At 42.2% G+C, this 22,520-nt stretch overlaps 1 protein-coding gene across 3 annotated transcripts in view; it reads right to left on the reverse strand.

The window, feature by feature from the left end:
- gpc3 (glypican 3) overlaps window positions 1–22,520 on the reverse strand; it is a 325,636-nt gene that overhangs the window by 47,890 nt on the left and 255,226 nt on the right. For all 3 annotated transcript variants that reach the window (XM_082547797.1, XM_082547798.1, XM_082547799.1), the window contains exon 3: window positions 11,135–11,820. In XM_082547797.1, coding sequence (XP_082403923.1) covers window positions 11,135–11,820 — 686 coding nt within the window. The remainder of the gene's footprint in view (window positions 1–11,134; window positions 11,821–22,520) is intronic.

A 22,520-nucleotide genomic window follows, 5' to 3' on the forward strand; every position in this document is an offset into this window, starting at 1 on the left:
AGCCTCTTTATTAGGTATGCCTGTTTGACTGCTTATTAATACAAAGATCTAATCAGCCAATAACATGAGAGCACATCAGTGGATTTAAGATGACCTGCTGAAGTTCAAACTGAGCATCAGAAGCGTTTACAGACAATGGTCTGAAAAACAAAATTTCCAGTGAGCCGCAGTTTCTGGCTGAAAATGTCTTGTTGATGTCAGAGCTCAGAGGAGAATAGATAGAATGCGGTGAGGCTTGTATGCTCTTCTGCATTCCCTGCTGTATGCAGAAGAGCTTCTAAACAACAAACTTTGAAGCAGATGGGCTTCAGCTGCAGAGGACCACAGCAGATGCCAATCGTTTCAGCTAAGAACAGGAAACTAAGAGTATAGTTCACACAGGCTCACCAAACAACAGAAGACTGGGAAAACACTGCAACATCTGACTGGTATGGTCAGATGTTGGCAGAAACAGCATAAAAGCATGGATCCATCCTACCTTGTGTTAATGTTCAGGTTGGTAGAGGTATAATGGTGTGGGCCACATTTTCATGGCAGAAGTCCCGTAGTACCAGCTGACCATCTTTTAAATGCCACAGCCTACTACAGTATTGTTGCTGATCTTGTCGTTATGCATAGTATCTCCTGATGGCTGCTCCCAGCAGGATTTCACAGCATATCACAAAACTCAAATCATATCAACCTGGTTTCTTCATTTCATTTCATTCATTCATTTCATTTATTTATTCATTTTCAGGCACAACAAATACCTATATTGAACATAAAATACACAAAACAAAAAACAAAAATTGCCTGAAAAAGGAGTGGGACGAAGAAAACTTATTAAATCCCACCCCTATACTCACTCATCAACAAAAAAAACAATAAACTTCCCGCAGCTACGCCCATCATTGCATACAGACCCATCAACAGCTCCGGGCACATACAAGCATCTAAGCGGCAGCTCGCAACCAACAATTAGAGCCTTCATAACTGAATACAGAATATATAAATTATAAATTGCATTACCACAGGTAACGGGCAGTAATAACTACAAGTAACAAACACACATACATATACATACATATATATCTACACACACAAGTACATATATGTACATACATACGCACACTTTATTTTTTATTTTTTATTTTGGAATCCATACCAGCAATGGTAAGAGGACAGACATTACAGAGCACACTAAAACCCATCATTGAGTATACTGTGACCAGACCAACTGTTTGTAGAGAAATTTAAATCTATCAATATTTTTGCATTGTTTCAATTGTAAACTCAGACTGTTCCAGATTTTCACACCACATACAGACACACAAAAGCCTTTACGGGTTGTTCGAGTTCTGGGTAATTTGAATTCTCCAAAGCCTCTCACATTATAAACCTTTTCTCGAATTTCAAATCTAGTTTGTAAATTTGCCGGTAAAAGTTTAGTAAAAGCTTTATACAAAATTATGGATGTATTGTAATTAACCAGATCCTGGAATTTAAGTAACTTTGCCTGAAGAAAGAATTTGTGAGTATGATCTAGATAACCAGCCTTGTGAATAATACGCAGTGCTCGTTTCTGTACTGTGACTAATGGATTAGTTGTATTTTTATATGTATTTCCCCACACTTCCACACAATATGTAAGATATGGAAGAACCAGGGTACAGTACAGAGTACAAAGTGCATCTTTATCAAGGAATTGTTTCACTTTGTTCAAAACTGGTTTTTATGTGTCTGATGTGGGGTTTCCATGAAATTTTGTTATCAATTATAACTCCCAAAAATTTGTTTTCACTCACATTATCAATTGGTACACCTTCAATGATAATTGGTAATTCTATATTATATTTTAAATTACCAAAAAACATTGCTTTAGTTTTATTTATATTTAATGATAATTTATTTATGTCCATCCATTTTTTTATTAATTTTAGCTCCCTGTTTACAGTCATTACAAGATCAGTATAATCATCGCTACTGAAAAATATGTTGGTGTCATCTGCGAACAGTATGAGTTTAAGTACTTGAGAAACATCAAAAATATCATTTATGTATACATTGAAAAGTTTTGGTCCCAACACTGACCCTTGGGGAACACCACATGTAATACCAAGTTTCTCTGAATGGTAATGCCCTATGCTAACATATTGTTCCCGACCCGTTAGGTAACTTTTTAACCAGTTACCAGCTTTCCCTCGAATACCATATCTTTCCAATTTATCCAGTAAAATTGAGTGATTGATTGTGTCGAAGGCCTTTTTGAGATCAACAAAAATACCAACTGCATATTTATTTTTATCCAGTGTATCAGTAATTTCTTCTACTGCCTCAATTATCGCCATTGAAGTGGTTCTTTGCGTTCTGAAACCATACTGACCAACATTTATTATTTGATGTTTTTCAAGGAATTTTTCTAATCTTGAATTAAAAAGTTTTTCTAGAACTTTTGAGAATTGAGGCAGTAGAGAAATAGGCCTATAATTGGTAAAACTGTGTTTGTCATTACTTTTATATAGTGGTATTACTTTCGCAATTTTCATTTTTTTTGGAAAACAACCGGACTGAAATGATAAATTACAGATATATGTTAAGGGACTAGCAATATTCAGAATAACCTGTTTAACTACAGACATATTTATGTCATGATAATCCATTGAAGACTTACTTTTACATTTTAATGTGATATTTATTACTTCTTGCTCATTTGTAGCTGAGAGGAACAGTGAAAAGGGATTTGATTTTATATTGCTGATATTTTCATTTTTATGACACGGGATGTCCGCTGCTAGTTCTGGGCCAACATTTATGAAGAATTTATTGAACCCATCGACAATATTACTCATGTTGTGATTTTCACCATTTGCATCAGTAAAATATTCAGGATATGATGTTCCAGAAGATCCTTGTTTAATTAAGTTGTTTAACACATCCCAAGTTCCTTTTATATTGTTTTTATTTTCATATAATCTTCTTCTATAATAAAGTTGTTTGCTCGTTCTTATAATATCAGTCAATTTATTTCTATATGCTTTATATCTTTGTTCCACTTCTTTTGTTTTTACTTTGATAAACTGTTTATACAGATTGTTTTTCTTTTTGCAAGCATTAATAATTCCTTTTGTGAGCCAAGGACTTTTTATCTTTTTTTTCTTTGTCATGTGTTCGTTTACAGGACAATGTTTATTGTACCACATAGTAAAAATATCTAGAAAATTATCATAAGCCTTGTCCACATCTGACTCTTCATACACCGAACTCCAATCTTGTTGTGCTAAATCGAAATTGAAGGCATGAATTGCTTCTTCATTTATTGTTCGCTTTGCTATCATGATCTTGGTACCTATTTTTTTTAAATCACAGTCACACAAAGTAAAAACTGGTAAGTGGTCAGTTATATCACAGACAAGCAGGCCACTATTAATTTGGAAATCCATGACATTAGTAAAAATATTGTCAATAATAGTGGCGCTATGTGATGTTATTCTGCTTGGCTTTGTTATTGTTGGATATAGTGATAAGCTGTACATTGTGTCAGTAAAGTCATCAATGGCTTTTAACCTTGTTGGATTTAGCAAATCAATGTTAAAATCACCACAGATAAATAGTAATTTTTGGTTCACCGAAGCAAACGTTTTTTCTATCCATTCATTAAAAGTGTCAATACTTGAACTGGGTGTCCGATATATACAACTTATTATAACATTTCTCTTTTTTTCATTCATAATCTCAATAGTCAAACATTCCAAAGTTCCATCAATAGCCATAGACATAGTTGTTACAACATTATATTTTATAGAGTTATGAACATATATAGCAACCCCGCCGCCCGCCTTATTTAATCTATTCATGTATTTTAAATCATATCCATTCAAACAAAAATCTATTCCTTTATCGACATTGAACCACGTTTCAGTGATGGCTATAACACTAAAGGGGCGAGAAAATTGTTGCAAATAGTCCTTAATGAAATCAAAATTAGAGTACATACTTCTGCTGTTAAAGTGAATTAATGAGAGCTTCCCGTCTAGGTTAATTTCTTTTTCATATTGTTCCTGAGTGAAATAATTACAATTTTTAACAAAAGAAGAGAGAAAGTTACTTTCAGAATCTATTTCTGGATCTATTATATTATGCTCCTTATATTCACAATCTAGATCAATTACTTTCTGTTGAAGAACTAATTTCAACATGTCCATGTCATTTCCTGGTGTAATTGATACATTGGTGTCAGTTATACTTGTCCAGATCCTCCATGTTCCTCACTATCAGTACTTTTGCCTCTTCTGGTGTCCCGTTTAGCTTAATGAAAATCTTACAGTTTGTTACCCATGTATGTTGTATTTTACCGTTCTTCTTCAGTTGCCTTGCCTTCCTCGCGATGTCTGCGTTTTTTCGTGTCAGATGCTCATTAATGAAAACGTCCGTGCCTTTCAGTTTGCGTCCTTGTTTCAGCAGTGCGACCTTGTTCTTCCGATTGACAAATCTCATAACGACGGCCGGCGGTCTGTCACTCCTCCTGGGCAGTGAGTGACATGCTTCTATGTGCTCCAGGTCCATCTCTATCCCCTTGCTTTGGAGGAAGGACGCCACCTGTTGCTCCACCGAGCGGGTCTCCTCGTCGCTGGGCTCCCCGACGTTCCCGGCCACCGCGCGCGCGTACGAGCGCGGCTTGATTTTAATACCGCTGATGACCACGTCGTTCGTACGGGTGTACTGCTCCAGCTCATCCACCCGCCGCTCGAGATCCATGATCCGTCTGTCCTTCTCGGCATTTTGGAGGCGTAGCTGTTTTACCTCCTCCAGAAGCCCCAGAAGCAGCTCCTGCTGTGCCCTGACTGCGGCCACGTCTCCGCACAGCGCTCCGAGGGAGGTTTTAATGTCCTCAACCTCCTCTGGTGTTGGGCCTTTCTTGGGTGGCATACTGAAGCGAGAGCACGAGGCGGCCACCACGAAGGACCCGGAAGCGGAATTTCTGATGATGGCGCCTGGCTAGGCCTGCTGGCTGATGGTGGAGCCTGGCTGGGTCTGCTGGCTGTGGCCTGCTGGCTGATGGTGGAGCCTGGCTGTGGCCTGCTGGCTTCAGCATTACGGTGACTTCACTGTACTCAGATGGCCTCCACAGTCACAGATCTCAAGCCAACAGAGCACCTTTGGGATGTGGTGGAACAGGAGATTTGCATCGTGAACGTGCAGCTGACAAATCTGCAGTGTGATGCTGTCATGTTAGTATGGACCAAAATCCACCACCTGTGGTGTGAAGATTTAAAGCAACCCTGGTATTAGTAAGATGTATCTAAAGAAGGGGCTGGTGAGTGATAAAAATCTATCATAATTTACAGTGTTAAGCTACAGAATGATCCCTCTGGGACCTTTAAACATCCCAAATCATCTTCTATAATTTGCATTGAACAGTTAAACATGACTTTTATTAATTATGCATCAATTAAATATTTAAACACGACTAGATAAATAACTAAGAAATAGCTGATAAATTAGAAATATGTTGGAGCGTTTGGAAATCTGATTGGCTGGATGCTGGCTCTGATGGTATCAACGGTTTCAGAGCTGGCTGCGCTTCCCGTTTCTCTGCAGTAGTTTCGCACTTGTTCGAACGGATTAATAGGCAGTAAAAATGCAGCGAAGATTTAATTAGTTTTCTTGTTTTCTCGCTGAAGCAACAGTTTGGATGTGATTTGATCTGCCTCTGATATGTGTGAGCACAATGGGAAAGCCACCAAATAAAGACAGCTGATGAAAAGAGTGTGTTATTGACAAAAACTGCAACAGGCACACAAAGAGCTATTTGATATTAGACTTAAAACTAAGCACCCAGCTGCATTGAGTGTATAACAACACATAAGTCATGTACTCCGCAGTATATCTCCTCTAATCTTGGTCAGATCCATCATATTTCTGTCTCAACCTACTTCCCGTCTTCATTTTCAGCCGAGGGGTCGAGGGGTGATGGATGTCTCCTCCACACTCTCCTGTCCTCCTTCCCCTTGGGCTTGCTCTTCACACACTTCCCCCCTCCCACTCTATTCTTTCGTCTCTCCGTCTCTTTGTCCCCTCTTTCTCTCCTTTCTTTCTCCTCGGTAACTGGTAAAAATAGAGCTTCATAAATCATGCATCGTCTTTCACAGCAGTGCGTAAAAAATAAAAGAGAGGAAAAGAAATAAATGGGGGGGGGGGGGGGGGGATGTTGAGGATGAGATGTGGAGACGGAGGTGGATGACATCAAACTCCAGGAGAAGGGTGGGAAGTTGACAGGGGAATAGATTGGAGCTGCAGGGCTCTTGGCTGCCCTCTCCGTCTCTCTGAACATTGGCTGATTCACGCTGGAGTTGGAGGAAATGAATGTTAACATGCCAAGGAGTGGGCTGGCGGACGATGAGTGGTCATCTCGCCAGCAGAGTTACATGTTTCAAGCTCGCAGAGCGGAGAAGAGATGTCTCTCTCGCACCTTGAGGACTCTCTTACTCAGATAGGGTCGATCCGTCTGTCGCCCTTAGTAACAGGGGTCTGCACTCTGACTGGCGGGAAGGTTAAGTGTGAGATCGCTACGACAACTGCACCACATGTAGAATCACATGAAACCCCAAAACAAGGCACGGTAGATCCATTAGGCTGTTGTACAAAATATTGTATCACGAGAATATTACTTAAGGGTTCCTCTTAGTGAAAAAATCACCACGGCTGTGATTTTTTTTAAAAAGATTAGAAATCAAAGTTATTTGATAACGCAGCTGCAGCGAGTTTTATTTGATCGTGTTAAAAACATGGCTGTAAGCTGCCATAACCCCCCACCATTATAAGATGATGAAATGTTTGGGAGAACCCCAGTAAGAGTGCAGAGTCCATGCTCCAAGTTTGGTGCCAGCAGATGAAAAACTTCCTGTTAGGCCATCTGGTGTTGATTTCAACTGGCTGTAACAGACACATGCTGTATAAACATCTAAAATCAATCTGATAACTTTGGTGAGAATTGGTCTGAGGATTCATCTGCGCTATTTTAGGCAAAATGATTACTGCACTGCCAAATAATCGCCACATAATGTAAATATTTCCTCTGTAAATGAAGCGCCCAAATCCATGACCCACAGATCAAAGCATTACTGTGATATGAACTCACTTCCTGTTTGGTATCCCTGCAAATGATTTTGATAGGCTGTGGTGGACAATCAATCTATCCCCAACAAGTCACCATTTAATTCAGGTTACATTTTTGACAGCTCTGCCAACAGTTTTAGTTTCCATGACGAATAAACATTTCTGAAAATTCAAATTTTTCCATCTGTTTCATTTATAGTGAAAACTGGGCTTCAAAGGTACATCATATCTGAAAATCCATCCAAACAATCATGTTGCCGTTTACATCCACGCTTTATGTCCACGATTTACTTTCAACCTTTTAAATTGCTGTCACCTCGTCATCATGTGATCTTGTGGCAAAATTTGTAATTAAAGAAATAGTGCATGCATTTGTTTTTGTTTTGTGGGGTGACAATAAAAAAGTTAGTGTAATGACCACAAAACGGTCATCTTTAACTACCTTGAAGAAATTCCATCAAGATTTTAAAAAGAACCGCACAGCTGGTTAGACAACATGAAACCAGTCCCTGCAGCCACAGCTGTCTCTGGGTGTCACCATGTTTGTCACCTGCCTGCAATTCTGTATATTCTTCTCATTTAAAAAACTTTTTTACTGCTTCTCGCTTTTTCTCTTATCATTCTTCTTATAGCTGATGTTCTACATGTTACCAAACAGGATAAACTATAAAGCTGCTTGTTGGTTGTTGGGAGGGAGCTTTTTCACCATAGGGCTCATTTTCATGTTCAAGAAACCAGTTTGGGATTGTTTGAGTTTTGTGATATGGTGCATAGGCCCATCAGAAGATGGGTACACTGACGTCATAAAAGGATGGACGAGGTCAGCAACAATAATCAGGAAGAATGTGGTATTTTAATGGTGCTTAACTGATACTAAGGCAGCCAAAGTATGCCAAGAAAATATCGCCTGCGCTATTAAACCACCAGGCGAAGGCTGAACCGCTGATACAAGGCAGGATAGATCCATGCTTTTATGTTTCATGCCAAAGTTTGACCCTACCACCCGGATGTAGCAACAGAAATCGAGACTCATCAGACTTTTATTGCCCAATTTTGATGAGTCTGTGTGAATGGTAGCCTCAGTTTCCTGTTCTTAGTTGACACCCAGTTTGGTCTTCTTCTCATTCAAGGTTCAGTGTTTTGTGTGTTCAGAGATGCTCTTCTGCACACCTTGGTAGTATGTAGAAGAGCCTACAAACAAGGTGGTAACTCAGCTACTGTTCCTCTCAGCTTGAAGCAATCTGGCCATTCTCCTCTGACTTCTGCATGAAAAACTTTCACCCAGAGATCTGCTGCTCAGCGAATGTTTTCTCTGTTTCAGATCTTTCGCTGTAAGCCCTAGAGATGGTAGTGCAAGAAAAAACCCAGTGGATCAGCTGTTTATGGCACCAACAACCATGCTATGCTTAAAGTCAGTTAATTTTAAGCTCAGCAGGTCGTCTATACAGGTGAAAAAACCCTGACACCACTGTAGTTAGTGGTCCTTCATTCAGGTGTTTAACTCTGGGTGAGGCTCTTTAGTGTGACACAATTAGCCCTGAGAGAGACAATAGCTCTGTCCCTTCTGTGACACTAAGAAAGGAGCGAGATGACATTCACATCCTCTGTCTCTCACACACACACACACTTTTTCACCGAGTCAGTGAATACACTGTCACAGCAGCCCCGTTCTGCCTCATATACAGGACACAGACTCATAAACACAATGTAACGTCATGATGATTTGAATTGGAGTCTTAAGTACCACAGACAAGAATAAAAAAATAAAAAAATCCATCTCAAACACACACACAGAAGAAAGTGAGCTTTCCCCCACAAGTCAGTGATTCATAGATGCAGCCACACCCTCACACTGCAGAGTAAGTGAGGTCAACCTGTGCGTTAATAAATGATGGGTTCAGAGTGAAAACCTGGTCACTGTGGGGATTCAGGGTGTGAGAGTGAAAAGTTCAGCAGATATCCAGGAGAAAAAGCACATCCAGCTCTGTAACCCCAGCAGAAAGGGCCTTTCATATTTCATAAGCAGTTCTGTCTGACTTCGCATGTGGGCTAAGAACCAACTTGATGGTTTTATTGCAGTTAACGCTACACATAACGGGTCACCGCTGCTGAGAAGTGAGAGACAAGTTTCAGAGAGACGTGCTGGGAGCATCTGTCTGATACGTGCTAGTCTTCATCCCTCTCTTGCCTGCTTGTTGCTTCTCCTTTTAATGCAGTTCCACCCAAAGTGCATTTTTGCTTTGGATGTGGAGAAGTAATGTGTTGCAGCCTGCTGTCTTAGGCAGAAGAAACGTCTCAGCCTGTCTTCTTCAGCACCGAACGCTGAAAAAGGATGTGACTCAGCGGGTCTAATGTGGTTACAAGCATACATACTATCAGTGTGATACTACAGCGGGAGGTGTCACCAAATCTCTGCTCGCACGATTAGAGATTTAGTGAAATCAAAGGTGAAAAAAATATGTAGACTCTCACATTACTGCTATAGGTATACCAAGAGTTCAGGTAAAATTAAAACACTATAGAATAATATAAATGAATCATTTGCAGTCTTTTAATGTAAGCAGAAGGAAAGTGGGTCGGCTCAGTGAGAGGACTGCAGTGATTATGCGCTATAGGCCAGAAAACAAGCAAATAAACAACATTCAGAGAAATTTATTCAAATCATCTCGAAACTGAAAATCCAGATAAACAAGGTTATCAAGTGTTTACGTCTCATGGCCACAACTGAGGTGATATTTGTAGCTGTGTTCTCTTCCAACCTGCTGAGATCAAAATGAGATGATTGCTGCCTTGATTAGCAACATCTCATCTCGTAGTGTTCAAAGCAGCAACTAGGGCTGCTCGATTATGGCAAAAATGATAATCACGATTATTTTCACCGAAATTGAGATCTCGATTATTTGACGATATTTATTTAACAATAACAATGTATTGAATAATGACTTTAAAGATTGTCAAAAAATAATATAAAATAGTGTGCAAATACTGATAACAGTGCAAATGTTCGCAATATAAAAAATAAATGAAAAATGTAAACATCTATGTTTAGTGAACTTTGCAGCGTTGCTCTGTGGTGCAGCTACGACACTGTAGCAAAGTTTACACTCTATGTCTACTTGATCCACGTCAGACTCCGCGAACCCATAATGTTTCCACACCACTGAAGTTTTTTTTACCTCGTTTGGTACCGGGCCGCGAGAGTTGAGGCTCAGGTGTGAAATGTATAGTTTTCAGGGTTTTTATCGGTTTTCAGCGTTATTTTGTTATCGTTTTTATCGTTAACTCAGTTTTCCTCGGTATTTTCACATGTGTTATGAATAAATCTCATTTTTTTCGGTACCGGTACTAGTATTATTTTGTTGTATTTATCCGCGACACCTTAAAGGCCGGTCCATGAAAATATTGTCGGGCATAAACCGGTCCGTGGCGCAAAAAAGGCTGGGGACCGCTGCTCTTAATTGTTGTGTGCGCTCGATTTGCCACACGGAGCAGTGCGAGAGTAAAGCAGGAGGGAGGGGCTAATAATCGGCTCAGTCATTTTTAATGATCGTTGAAAGCCCAGATCGTAATCGTGATTAAAATTCGATTAATTGAGCAGCCCTAGCAGCAAGTATTGTAAGCTGCTGGGACCTTTCTGGTAGGGTTTCAGATGAAAGACCAGACTTCTAGCAGGTTGTAACTTCAACAACAGAGCCCCCATACTGCAGACCTTTAACATTTAAATAGGCAGCAGCATGCGGGGCTGGAAAGCTAAACCAACAAGCGAAAAAATAAATAAAAGGCCCTGTGCGTGGTTTTTATCAGGCCTGCAGCAAATTTCATATTCGAGTGATGACTCGAAGAAAGTTTTATTGGGAATACAAACAAATGCAGACGGAGAAAGTAACATTGCATTTGCAGAGGGATGATAAATACCAAGCTCAAATCACATTTGATGACCATAAAGCAGGTCCAAGTTGTGACATCGCTCTGGATTTATTCCTCTTCAGTTTAAAAGCACATCTTACAGTGTGTACGTGTGTTAGTGTACGGGACTCACCAGGGTGTTCAGGTGGCTGCGGGTATTCACGGCGTGTTTGAGAGCCAGTTTAATCATTGTGGGCAGTCTAAGAACAACAGCCTCCATATCCTGCTCTCCCCTCATGGCACCAGCCAACTTCCCCAGTCCATCTATATAGCTCCTCCAATGAGGCTGCACTTCTGCAGCTCCCCCCAGGCAGTTGTGCATCACTGCTTGACAGAAGCCTCTGCAGGCCGGCGGCCCCAGCATGCCCTGGCAGTGCGGGCAGTACCACAGCCTCAGCAGGGACCGGCTGCACTCTCGGCCGGGCCGCAGATGGTCTGTGGTGTTGACGACCTCGATGCCCAGGTTCAGCGCCTGCAGGAAGACTCGTGTGGCCAGGAGGGAGCGAGAGAGTCGAGTCATCATCAGTTTAGGATAAGGACCAAATGCTCCCGAGTCCTTCCAAGCTCCTCTTACACACTCCTCGGACACTGAGGTGCCACTGCCTCCCAGCAGGCGGCGGTACGTGAGCGGAAAGAGGCGGCCGTAGAGCACCGCCACCATGTGGTCAACTGTGGAGTCCGAGCCAAGGATGTAAAGCGACATGTCCAGGAACAGCTGCCCCACAGAGCTCTGGGCACCGCTCGCAAGAGTCGGGAACTCTGACTTCAGCATCGTCAGGGTGGAGTTACGTCCGTGGCGCAGCACCAGGTCAAAGGCCTCTGCAAGAAAGAGTGAGACAGGGTGACAGTCAGGCCATCTTCTGAAAGCTCAAAAATTTCATTCAGTCACGCCTTAATAATCACTACAATTACCTCAAAGTTCTCAGCAAACAGGCATCAGCTTAACTCAAAAACATGAAACACGCAAACAGAAGCTTTCCCCCAAACAAAGATCCTATCCTTAACGATCAAAGCCAGGGAAAACTTCCCACGCGCAGCCTCGCGTTCCCTTTTTCCCACTTTTTCTCCATTTGTTGTTTTCCTCTAATGTGCTCACACACACTCTGAGGAAAAGCACGAACACATGCGTGTTATTACAGTAACGGGTGATGGCTTCAAACAAGCTTCTCCAATAGATAAACAGTGAGATTCTGGCTTTGACCTTTCCACAGTACAAAGCAACGGTCTGTAAAAAGCTCACAGAATCGTAAAAAGACACCAGTAACGTCAATATATTAGTCAAGTGTGAGAGGCATGGCCGTAAGGATGTCTGTGAGGAGAAAAGCATTCAAAACCTGCAGGAGGGAGTGGAGCAGGGGCCACTGTGAGAAGAGAAAATAATCAGTGGCGTTTCAAGGCACAAAGTGAAGTCTTATCAACAAGGTGGCACAAGAAGCGGGAGCTCCATCATCGACCCAGTTGCAAAATGAGTGAGGACCCGACAACAGAGGGGATTTAAAGCTCCATTACTGAACTTAGCAGGGGAGCCGGGACTCAGTGAAATGAAGCTTTGGACGGGAGAATAGCGTGAGATCCCGAAATCCCATTTATACCACGGCTAGTCCACTATATCACTTTGTTGGGAGTGACTGCCGCAAATGCTTTGTGAGGAGCAGAGGAAAAACAGTGGTTTAGGGAACATTAGAGGAAGTTATTGGTTTATGTGCTACAACAAATAGCCATTTCATCTTTGTTATTCGTTTTTCCCTGCTTGGATAGTTAGGGCCCGAGCACCGAGAGTGCGAAGGCCCTATTGTATCTGCTCCGTTTCTTATTATTAGGGCCCGAGCACCGAGAGTGCGAAGGCCCTATTGTATCTGCTCCGTTTCTTATTATTATTATTATTATTATTATTATTATTATTATTAGGGCCCGAGCACTGACAGTGCGAAGGCCCTATTGTAATTGCTCTGTTTATTATTATTATTATTATTATTATTAGGGCCCGAGCACTGAGAGTGCGAAGGCCCTATTGTATCTGCTCCGTTTCTTATTATTATTATTATTATTATTATTATTATTATTATTCAGGCGAAACAAGGGCCTTTTTGAGGGCCTAAACATGCTCAAAAACTCATGAAATTTTGCACACATGCCAGGTCTGGTGAAAAATTTTGTATTTTAATGGTTTTACATATGAGCACTGGGAAATGGCTCTAGAGCGCCACCTATGCCTTGTTAAATGCAGCCCTACGACCACATCGTTTGAGCTACATGTATGAAATTTGGCACACATATGTATCATGCCAAGACGAACAAAAAAGTCTGTGGGCCCATTGACGCAAACCCAACAGGAAGTCCGCCATTTGGAAGAGAAGGTGACATTTTGGCTCAAATTTTGCCATTTCCATGCCTCGAACTTTTGCGAACTCCTCCTTGGGGTTTCATTTCATAACCTTCAAATTTGGACAGTGTCAACTACACCCTTGTGCCATGTTAAATTGCGGAGCTTTTGAGTTTTCACAATACGGTGACGCCGTGGCGCCATGGCGAATTTCGATGACTCGCCATGAAAATCTTATTGCCTCTCATTTTGTCATACATTTTCTGACCTTGACCAAAGTGAACACATATGATAAGGCTCCACCCCTGAACATATTTCAACTGCCATATTTGACACCAGGTACAGCGCCACCTAGTGGGAACAGGAAATGTCATGTTTTACACTTTGGGGTACAGTATTGTGATGGGTGACATCTGCAGCCTCAAATTTCTCCAGGAAAGCCTTAAGGAGTTGGTCTTGGGTTACAGTGAAGACTGTGACTTTTCACGAAAGGGTGTGACCCCAGCAGCATGGCGAACTTTGATGTCACGCCATGAAGAAACAAATTAGTATAACTCAATGAAATCCAGTCTGATCAGTACCAGACTTTACAGGCATGATGTCAGACCCGCCCTGAACAGATTGATGTGCCCATTGTCGGAAATATGGACAGCGCCACCTAGTGGCAACAGGAAATGTCATGGCTTTAACTTTGTTGTACTGATTTTCACAGGTTCATCGTGGCCACCTCAAAAGCGGTGAATATCACCATCAGTCCCTCGTGATGCTTCAGTGCAAAAATTGTGACTTTAAAATGAACGGCGCACCCTGGTGGCAACGCGGTTCATCATGAAAGATGAAGTGGCTTTTGAGGGGCTTGGAAAGTTTATAGAGGCTTGAAATTTGGCACACACCTCCAAATGGATGAAGGCATTGTTGTTATGTAACCATTTTCCTTGAATAGCGCAAAATGGCTCCACAGCGCCCCCTACAATATTTCAAAACATCAGCCCCTGCTCTGTGTTTCATCTATGAGTCTGACACTTGGTAAGCTTGTGTAAGATATCAAGATGTACAAAAAAGTCTCTTGGAGCAATATCCCAAATCCAACAGGAAGTCAGCCATTTTAAAATTAATGTGCAATTTTGGCAACATTTTCCCCTCTTTTCAGGCCTCATACTTTGACGAACTCCTCCAAGGGATTTCATCATATTGAAGCATTCTTCAGTGTGTGGAATCCAAAGACCTTTGTGTTGTTAAATTGCGAAGCTTTTTACGTCCAGGGAAACGGGGTGGTTATGGCGGCACTTAGAGTTTGAATCACTCGCCAAAAAGCAGTAATCTGCTGTCACTCAAAAACACAATGTCCAATCTCTCCCAAACGTCTCAGGTGTGATGAGACTCGAGCTTGGAAGTGTTTGTTATGCCATTTGTACATAATGGTTAGAGTGCCACCTAGTGGAACGACTAACTAATCATGAATGAATGAGTTGAAATGTTAGCTGGTGGTTAAATGCATGAATTCCATCAATGTGACATCAGATCGGAGGTGCTGGTTTTAGGTGTTGGGCGTGGCTCGACGCGCCGGGGGTGCGAGGGCCCTCATAACGCTGCTTGCAGCTTTAATTATTATTATTAGGGCCCGAGCACCGAGAGTGCGAAGGCCCTATTGTATCTGCTCCGTTTCTTATTATTATTATTATTATTATTATTATTATTATTATTATTATTATTATTATTATTATTATTATTCAGGCGAAACAAGGGCCTTTTTGAGGGCCTAAACATGCTCAAAAACTCATGAAATTTTGCACACATGCCAGGTCTGGTGAAAAATTTTGTATTTTAATGGTTTTACATATGAGCACAGGGAAATGGCTCTAGAGCGCCACCTATGCCTTGTTAAATGCAGCCCTACGACCACATCGTTTGAGCTACATGTATGAAATTTGGCACACATATGTATCATGCCAAGACGAACAAAAAAGTCTGTGGGCCCATTGACGCAAACCCAACAGGAAGTCCGCCATTTGGAAGAGAAGGTGACATTTTGGCTCTAATTTTGCCATTTCCATGCCTCGAACTTTTGCGAACTCCTCCTTGGGGTTTGATTTCATAACCTTCAAATTTGGACAGTGTCAACTACACCCTTGTGCCATGTTAAATTGCGGAGCTTTTGAGTTTTCACAATACTATGAGGCCGTGGCGCCATGGCGAATTTCGATGACTCGCCATGAAAATCTTATTGCCTCTCATTTTGTCATACATTTTCTGACCTTGACCAAAGTGAACACATATGATAAGGCTCCACCCCTGAACATATTTCAACTGCCATATTTGACACCAGGTACAGCGCCACCTAGTGGGAACAGGAAATGTCATGTTTTACACTTTGGGGTACAGTATTGTGATGGGTGACATCTGCAGCCTCAAATTTCTCCAGGAAAGCCTTAAGGAGTTGGTCTTGGGTTACAGTGAAAACTGTGACTTTTCACGAAAGGGTGTGACCCCAGCAGCATGGCGAACTTTGATGTCACGCCATGAAGAAACAAATTAGTATAACTCAATGAAATCCAGTCTGATCAGTACCAGACTTTACAGGCATGATGTCAGACCCGCCCTGAACAGATTGATGTGCCCATTGTCGGAAATACGGACAGCGCCACCTAGTGGCAACAGGAAATGTCATGGCTTTAATTTTGTTGTACTGATTTTCACAGGTTCATCGTGGCCACCTCAAAAGCGGTGAATATCAACATCAGTCCCTCGTGATGCTTCAGTGCAAAAATTGTGACTTTAAACTGAACGGCGCACCCTGGTGGTAACGCGGTTCACCATGAAAGATGAAGTGGCTTTTGAGGGGCTTGGAAAGTTTATAGAGGCTTGAAATTTGGCACACACCTCCAAATGGATGAACGCTTTGTTGGCATGTGATCATTTTCATTGAATAGCGCGAAATGGCTCCACAGCGCCCCCTACAATATTTCAAAACATCAGCCCCTGCTCTGTGTTTCATCTATGAGTCTGACACTTGGTAAGCTTGTGTAAGATATCAAGATGTACAAAAAAGTCTCTTGGAGCAATATCCCAAATCCAACAGGAAGTCAGCCATTTTAAAATTAATGTGTAATTTTGATGACATTTTCCCCCCTTTTCAGGCCTCATACTTTGACGAACTCCTCCAAGGGATTTCATCATATTGAAGCATTCTTCAGTGTGTAGAATCTAAAGACCTTTGTGATGTTAAATTGCGAAGCTTTTTCCGTTCAGGGAAACGGGGTGGTCATGGCGGCACGTAGAGTTTCAATCACTCGCAAAAAGCAGTAATCTGCTGTCACTAAAAAACACAATGTCCAATCTCTCCCAAAGGTCGCAGGTGTGATGAGACTCGAGCTTGGAAATGTTTGTTATGCTATTTGTCAATAATGGTTAGAGCGCCACCTAGTGGCATGACTATAATCCTGGTTGAATAAGATGAAATGTTAGCTGGTGATTAAAAGCATGAAATCCATCAATGTGACATCACATCGGACGTGCCGGTTTGAGGTGTTGGCAGTGGCTCGACGTGCCGGGGGTGCGAGGGCCCTCATAACGCTGCTTGCAGCTTTAATTATTATTATTATTATTATTATTAGGGCCCGAGCACTGACAGTGCGAAGGCCCTATTGTAATTGCTCCGTTTATTATTAGGGCCCGAGCACCGAGAGTGCGAAGGCCCTATTGTATCTGCTCCGTTTCTTATTATTAGGGCCCGAGCACCGAGAGTGCGAAGGCCCTATTGTATCTGCTCCGTTTCTTATTATTATTATTATTATTATTATTAGGGCCCGAGCACCGAGAGTGCGAAGGCCCTATTGTATCTGCTCCGTTTCTTATTATTATTATTATTATTAGGGCCCGAGCACCGAGAGTGCGAAGGCCCTATTGTATCTGCTCCGTTTCTTATTATTATTATTATTAGGGCCCGAGCACTGAGAGTGCGAAGGCCCTATTGTATCTGCTCCGTTTCTTATTAGGGCCCGAGCACTGACAGTGCGAAGGCCCTATTGTAATTGCTCTGTTTATTAGGGCCCGAGCACTGACAGTGCGAAGGCCCTATTGTAATTGCTCTGTTTATTATTATTATTATTATTATTATTATTATTATTATTTCGGCAAATGAATTGGCCGTTTGAGGGCCTAAACATGCTCGAAAACTCATGAAATTTTGCACACGCGTCAGGTCTGGTGAAAATTTACGTATTTTAATGTTCTCAGACATGGCCTGGGAAAATTAGCTCAGTAGCGCCACCTAGAAAAATGAAAAACGCGAGCCCCCGGTATGGGTATGACCTACATGTTTGAAAGTCGGTACACCTATATAACGTTCAGAGTCGAACAAAAAAGTCTATTATGGCAATGTCCTAAACCCAACAGGAAGTCCGCCATTTTGGATTGAAGGTGACATTTTGGCTCTGATTTTACCATTTCCATGCCTCGAACTTTAACGAACTCCTCCTTGGGGTTTGATTTCATAACCTTCATATTTGGTCAGTGCCAACTACACCCTTATGCCATGTTAAATTGCGGAGCTTTTGAGTTTTCACAATACTATGAGGCCGTGGCGCCACGGCGAATTTCGATGACTCGCCATGAAAATCTTATTGCCTCTCATTTTGTCATACATTTTCTGACCTTGACCAAAGTGAACACATATGATAAGGCTCCACCCCTGAACATATTTCAACTGCCATATTTGACATCAAGGACAGCGCCACCCAGTGGGAACAGGAAATGTCATGTTTTACACTTTGGGGTACAGTATAGTGATGGGTGACATCTGCAGCCTCAAATTTCTCCAGGAAAGCCTTAAGGAGTTGGTCTTGGGTTACAGTGAAAACTGTGACTTTTCGCGAAAGGGTGTGACCCCAGCGACATGGCGAACTTTGATGTCACGCCATGAAGAAACAAATTAGTATAACTCAATGAAATCCAGTCTGATCAGTACCAGACTTTACAGGCATGATGTCAGACCCGCCCTGAACAGATTGATGTGCCCATTGTCGGAAATACGGACAGCGCCACCTAGTGGCAACAGGAAATGTCATGGCTTTAATTTTGTTGTACTGATTTTCACAGGTTCATCTTGGCCACCTCAAAAGCGGTGAATATCACCATCAGTCCCTCGTGATGCTTCAGTGCAAAAATTGTGAGTTTAAACTGAACGGCGCACCCTGGTGGCAACGCTGTTCAACATGAAAGATGAAGTGGCTTTTGAGGGTCTTGGCAAGTTTATAGAGGCTTGAAATTTGGCACACACCTCCAATGTGACGAAGGCTTTGTTGGCATGTGATCATTTTCATTGAATATCCCAAAATGGCTCCACAGCGCCCCCTACAAAATTTCAAAACCACAGCCCCAGCTCTGTGTTTTATGTATGAATCTGAAACCTGGTAGGCTTATAGGAGATATCAAGATGTACAAAAAAGTCTCTTGGAGCAATATCCCAAATCCAACAGGAAGTCAGCCATTTTAAAATTAATGTGCAATTTTGGCAACATTTTCCCCTCTTTTCAGGCTTCATACTTTGACGAACTCCTCCAAGGGATTTCATCATATTGAACCATTCTCCAGTGTGTGGAATCTAAAGACCTTTGTGATGTTAAATTGCGAAGCTTTTTACGTCCAGGGAAACGGGGTGGTTATGGCGGCACTTAGAGTTTGAATCACTCGCCAAAAAGCAGTAATCTGCTGTCACTCAAAAACACAATATCCAATCTCTCCCAAAGGTCGCAGGCGTGATGAGACTCGAGCTAGGAAATGTTTGTTATGCCATTTGTCAGTAATGGTTATAGCGCCACCTAGTGGGACAACTATAATCATGATTGAATGAGATGAATTGTTAGCTGGTGGTTAAATGCATGAATTCCATCAATGTGACATCAGATCGGAGGTGCTGGTTTTAGGTGTTGGGCGTGGTTCGACGCGCCGGGGGTGCGAGGGCCCTCATAACGCTGCTTGCAGCTTTAATTATTATTATTATTATTATTATTTCGGCAAATGAATTGGCCGTTTGAGGGCCTAAACATGCTCGAAAACTCATGAAATTTTGCACACGCGTCAGGTCTGGTGAAAATTTACGTATTTTAATGTTCTCAGACATGGCCAGGGAAAATTAGCTCAGTAGCGCCACCTAGAAAAATGAAAAACGCGAGCCCCCGATATGGGTATGACCTACATGTTTGAAAGTCGGTACACCTATATAACGTTCAGAGTCGAACAAAAAAGTCTATTATGGCAATGTCCTAAACCCAACAGGAAGTCCGCCATTTTGGATTGAAGGTGACATTTTGGCTCTGATTTTACCGTTTCCATGCCTCGAACTTTAACGAACTCCTCCTTGGGGTTTGATTTCATAACCTTCATATTTGGTCAGTGCCAACTACACCCTTGTGCCATGTTAAATTGCGGAGCTTTTGAGTTTTCACAATACTATGAGGCCGTGGCGCCATGGCGAATTTCGATGACTCGCCATGAAAATCTTATTGCCTCTCATTTTGTCATACATTTTCTGACCTTGACCAAAGTGAACACATATGATAAGGCTCCACCCCTGAACATATTTCAACTGCCATATTTGACATCAGGGACAGCGCCACCTAGTGGGAACAGGAAATGTCATGTTTTACACTTTGGGGTACAGTATCGTGATGGGTGACATCTGCAGCCTCATATTTCTCCAGGAAAGCCTTAAGGAGTTGGTCTTGGGGTACAGTGAAAACTGTGAGTTTTCGCGAAAGGGTGTGACCCCAGCAGCATGGCGAACTTTGATGTCTCGCCATGAAGAAACAAATTAGTATAACTCAATGAAATCCAGTCTGATCAGTACCAGACTTTACAGGCATGATGTCAGACCCGCCCTGAACAGATTGATGTGCCCATTGTCGGGAATACGGACAGCGCCACCTAGTGGCAACAGGACATGTCATGTCTTACACTTTGTTGTACTGATTTTCACAGGTTCATCGTGGCCACCTCAAAAGCGGTGAATATCACCATCAGTCCCTCGTGATGCTTCAGTGCAAAAATTGTGACTTTAAACTGAACGGCGCACCCTGGTGGCAACGCGGTCCACCATGAAAGATGAAGTGGCTTTTGAGGGGCTTGGAAAGTCTATAGAGGCTTGGAATTTGGCACACACCCCCAAATAGAGGAAAGCTTTGTTATCATGTGATCATTTTCATTGAATAGCGCGAAATTGCTCCACAGCGCCCCCTACAAAATTTCAAAACCACAGCCCCAGCTCTGTGTTTTATGTATGAGTCTGAAACCTGGTAAGCTTATAGGAGATATCAAGATGTACAAAAAAGTCTCTTGGAGCAATATCCCAAATCCAACAGGAAGTCAGCCATTTTAAAATTAATGTGCAATTTTGGCAACATTTTCCCCGCTTTTCAGGCACCGTTCTTTGACGAACTCCTACAAGGGATTTCATCACATTGATGCGATCTCCTGTGTGTGGAATCTAAAGACCTTTGTGATGTTAAATTGCGAAGCTTTTTACATTCAGGGAAACGGGGTGGTTATGGCGGCACATAGTTTCAATCACTCACCAAAAAGCAGTAATCTGCTGTCACTCAAAAACACAATGTCCAATCTCTCCCAAAGCTCATAGGCGTGATGAGACTCGAGCTCGGAAATGTTTGTTATGCCATTTGTGCATAATGGTTAGAGCGCCACCTAGTGGAACGACTAACTAATCATAAATGAATGAGTTGAAATGTTAGCTGGTGGTTAAATGCATGAATTCCATCAATGTGACATCAGATCGGAGGTGCTGGTTTTAGGTGTTGGGCGTGGCTCGACGCGCTGGGGGTGCGAGGGCCCTCATAACGCTGCTTGCAGCTTTAATTATTAGGGCCCGAGCACTGACAGTGCGAAGGCCCTATTGTAATTGCTCTGTTTATTATTATTATTATTATTATTATTATTTCGGCAAATGAATTGGCCGTTTGAGGGCCTAAACATGCTCGAAAACTCATGAAATTTTGCACACGCGTCAGGTCTGGTGAAAATTTACGTATTTTAATGTTCTCAGACATGGCCAGGGAAAATTAGCTCAGTAGCGCCACCTAGAAAAATGAAAAACGCGAGCCCCCGGTATGGGTATGACCTACATGTTTGAAAGTCGGTACACCTATATAATGTTCAGAGTCGAACAAAAAAGTCTATTATGGCAATGTCCTAAACCCAACAGGAAGTCCGCCATTTTGGATTGAAGGTGACATTTTGGCTCTGATTTTACCATTTCCATGCCTCGAACTTTGACGAACTCCTCCTTGGGGTTTGATTTCATAACCTTCATATTTGGTCAGTGCCAACTACACCCTTATGCCATGTTAAATTGCGGAGCTTTTGAGTTTTCACAATACCATGAGGCCGTGGCGCCATGGCGAATTTCAATGACTCGCCATGAAAATCTTATTGCCTCTCATTCTGTCATAGATTTTCTGACCTTGACCAAAGTGAACACATATGATAAGGCTCCATCCCTGAACATATTTCAACTGCCATATTTTACATCAGGGACAGCGCCACCTAGTGGGAACAGGAAATGTCATGTTTTACACTTTGGGGTACAGTATTGTGATGGGTGACATCTGCAGCCTCAAATTTCTCCAGGAAAGCCTTAAGGAGTTGGTCTTGGGTTACAGTGAAAACTGTGACTTTTCGCAAAAGGGTGTGACACCAGCGGCATGGCGAACTTTGATGTCACGCCATGAAGAAACAAATTAGTATAACTCAATGAAATCCAGTCTGATCAGTACCAGACTTTACAGGCATGATGTCAGACCCGCCCTGAACAGATTGATGTGCCCATTGTCGGGAATACGTACAGCGCCACCTAGTGGGAACAGGAAATGTCACGTGTTACACTTTGTTGTACTGATTTTCACAGGTTCATCGTGGCCACCTCAAAAGCGGTGAATATCAACATCAGTCCCTCGTGATGCTTCAGTGCAAAAATTGTGACTTTAAACTGAACGGCGCACCCTGGTGGCAACGCTGTTCAACATGAAAGATGAGGTGGCTTTTGAGGGGCTTGCAAGTTTATAGAGGCTTGAAATTTGGCCCACACCTCCAAATGGATGAAGGCTTTGTTGTCATGTGATCATTTTCATTGAATAGCGCGAAATTGCTCCACAGCGCCCCCTACAAAATTTCAAAAAGTCAGCCC

The sequence above is a fragment of the Aulonocara stuartgranti genome (genome assembly GCF_965226115.1).
Source record: "Aulonocara stuartgranti genome assembly, chromosome: 2".
Lineage (NCBI taxonomy): Eukaryota > Metazoa > Chordata > Actinopteri > Cichliformes > Cichlidae > Aulonocara > Aulonocara stuartgranti.